This window comes from Arvicola amphibius, chromosome 4 (assembly GCF_903992535.2).
Source record: "Arvicola amphibius chromosome 4, mArvAmp1.2, whole genome shotgun sequence".
NCBI lineage: Eukaryota > Metazoa > Chordata > Mammalia > Rodentia > Cricetidae > Arvicola > Arvicola amphibius.
In genome coordinates this window covers 107,143,890-107,146,475 of record NC_052050.1, presented here as the reverse complement: position 1 = coordinate 107,146,475, position 2,586 = coordinate 107,143,890, and the positions used below count along the sequence as shown (strand labels likewise).

The 2,586-nt window shown below is 48.0% G+C and overlaps 1 protein-coding gene across 1 annotated transcript; it reads right to left on the bottom strand.

Moving 5' to 3' along the window:
• Window positions 1-599: 599 nt before the first annotated feature.
• LOC119811875 (POU domain, class 5, transcription factor 1-like) lies at window positions 600-1,667 on the bottom strand. Its single transcript, XM_038326020.1, has one exon. The coding sequence runs from the start codon at window positions 1,665-1,667 to the stop codon at window positions 600-602; it is 1,068 nt and encodes a 355-aa protein (XP_038181948.1).
• Between the last annotated feature and the right edge of the window lie 919 nt (window positions 1,668-2,586).

The window sequence follows — 2,586 nt, the reverse complement described above, 5'->3', positions numbered from 1 at the left end:
GTAATAGAAGGAAAATCACAAACAAAGGAGTCCAGCATTGCCCAAAATAACTCAGACATCTAGCGACCCTTCACCAGCACATCTCAAAGAAAGGAAACACACAATCTCTACTACCAAATAAAAAATGAACACCAGAGTTAACAACCACTGGTCATTAATATCACTTAATATCAATGGACTCAATTTACCTATAAAAAGGCACAGGCTAAGAGATTGGATACGAAAACAGGATCAAACATTCTGCTGTTTACAAGAAACATACCTCAACCACAAAGACAGACATCTACTCAGAGTAAAGGGTTGGGAAAAGGTTTATCAAGCAAATGGACCTAAGAAACAAGCAGGTGTGGCCATACTAATTTCTTTTTTTTTTTTTTTTCATGTGTCCCAGGCTTTATTTATTATTTAAGAATAATGATGAGTGAGTGACAGGCTCACGATCAAAACAGCATCACTGAACTTCATCTTCCCCACCCTTTTTGTGCTTGCGACCCCTCGGTAAAGGAGCTTCACCCCAAAGCTGTGGTGGCTCCAGGTTCTATTTACTACCTCTCTCCCCCTTGCCTCAGCTCACCTCATTCCCAGGCAGGGCTGGCGCCTCAGTTTGAATGCATGGGAGAGCCCAGAGCAGCGATGGGAACAGTAGGAAAGGCCTCGCCCTCAGGAAACGGGACTGGAGAGTAGAGTGTGGTAAAGTGGGGGCTCCCATAGCTTGGGGCACCAAAATGGGGTCCTGGAGGTAGAGGAAAAGATACAGGACCCCCTGGGAAAGGGGACCCGGCAGCCTCATACTCTTCTCTTTGGGCATAATCAGCGCTTGATCGTTTGCCCTTCTGGCAACGGTTACAGAACCACACTCGGACCACATCCTTCTCCAGGCCGAGCTGCTTGGCGATAATGCTTATCTGCTGTAGGGTGGGCTTCGGGCACTGCAGAAACATGCTCTCCAGGTTCCCCCTCACGCGGTTCTCAATGCTCGTCCGCTTTCTCTTTCGAGCCTGCACCAGGGTCTCCGTTTTGCATATCTCCTGAAGGTTCTCGTTGTTGTCGGCTTCCTCTACCCACTTCTCCAGCAGGGGGCGCAGCTTGCACATGTTCTTGAAACTCAGCTGCAGAGCTTCAAAGCGGCAGATGGTGGTCTGGCTGAACACCTTTCCAAAGAGAACACCCAGGGTGAGCCCCACGTCGGCCTGGGTGTACCCCAAGGTGATCCTCTTCTGCTTCAGCACCTTGGCAAACTGCTCCAGTTCCTTCTGCAGATCTTTCATGTCCTGGGACTCCTCGGGACTTGGTTCCACCTTCTCCAACTTCATGGCACCCGGGCGGACAGTGCTGGGCTCAGGGGAGGCCCCCTCCGAGTTGCTCTCCGCTCCTGCCTGATCATCGGGCTGCGAAGTTTCCAGGCCAACTTGGGGCACTAGGCTCAGTCCAACCTGAGGTCCACAGTATGCCATCCCTCCACAGAATTCATATGGCGGGAGACAAGGGGAGATCCCCAACACCTCTGAGCCTGGCCCAACCCCTGGCCCGATTCCAGGCCCACCTGGAGGCCCTTGGAAGCTTATCCAAGTCCGAGGGTCCACCCAGCCTGGCTCCAGCCCTCCCGACCCATCACCACCACCAGGTGGGGGTGAGAAGGCAAAGTCTGAAGCCAGGTGTCCAGCCATAGGGAAGGCAGGCACCCCAAGCCAGGGGCCTGACAGAAGGAGGGCTCACCTAGGGACTGCTTAAACCTCTCTCCCTCCCTCCTTCCCCATCCCACCCGCCGGCCATACTAATTTCTAACAAAGTTGACTTCAAACTAAAATCAATCAGAAGAGATGGAAAGGGACACTTTATACTCATTACAGGAAAAATCTATCAGAATGAAGTCTCAATCCTGAATATCTATTCCCCTAATATAAAAGCACCCACTTATGTAAAAGAAACATTACTAGAACTCAAGAGAGCAATCAAACCACACACTCTGATAGTAGGAGACTTCAACACTCCTCTCTCACCAATGGACAGGTCAATCAGACAGAAACCTAACAGAGAATTAAGAGACTTAATGGAGGTAATGAACCAAATGGACTTAACAGACATCTATAGAACATTCCACCCAAATAGGAATGATTATACCTTCTTCTCTGCGGCTCATGGAACCTTTTCGAAAACTGACCACATACTCGGTAGCAAAGAAAACTTCCACAGTTACAAAAACATATTAGTAACCACCTGCATCTTATCGGATCACCATGGATTAAAATTAGAATTTAACAACAATGTTACCCCCAGAAAGCCTACAATCTCATGGAAACTGAACAGTCAACTACTGACCCACACCTGGGTCAAGGAAGAAATAAAGAAAGAAATTAAAGTCTTCCTTGAATTTAATGAAAATAAAGACACAACATACTCAAACCTATGGGACACTATGAAAGCAGTGCTAAGAGGAAAATTCATAGCACTAAGTGCCCACTTTAAAAAAAATGGAGAAAGCACACATTGGAGACTTAACAGCACACCTGGAAACTCTAGAAAAGAAAGAAGCAGACTCACCTAGGAGGAGTAGAAGACTGGAAATAATCAAACTGAGGGTGGAAA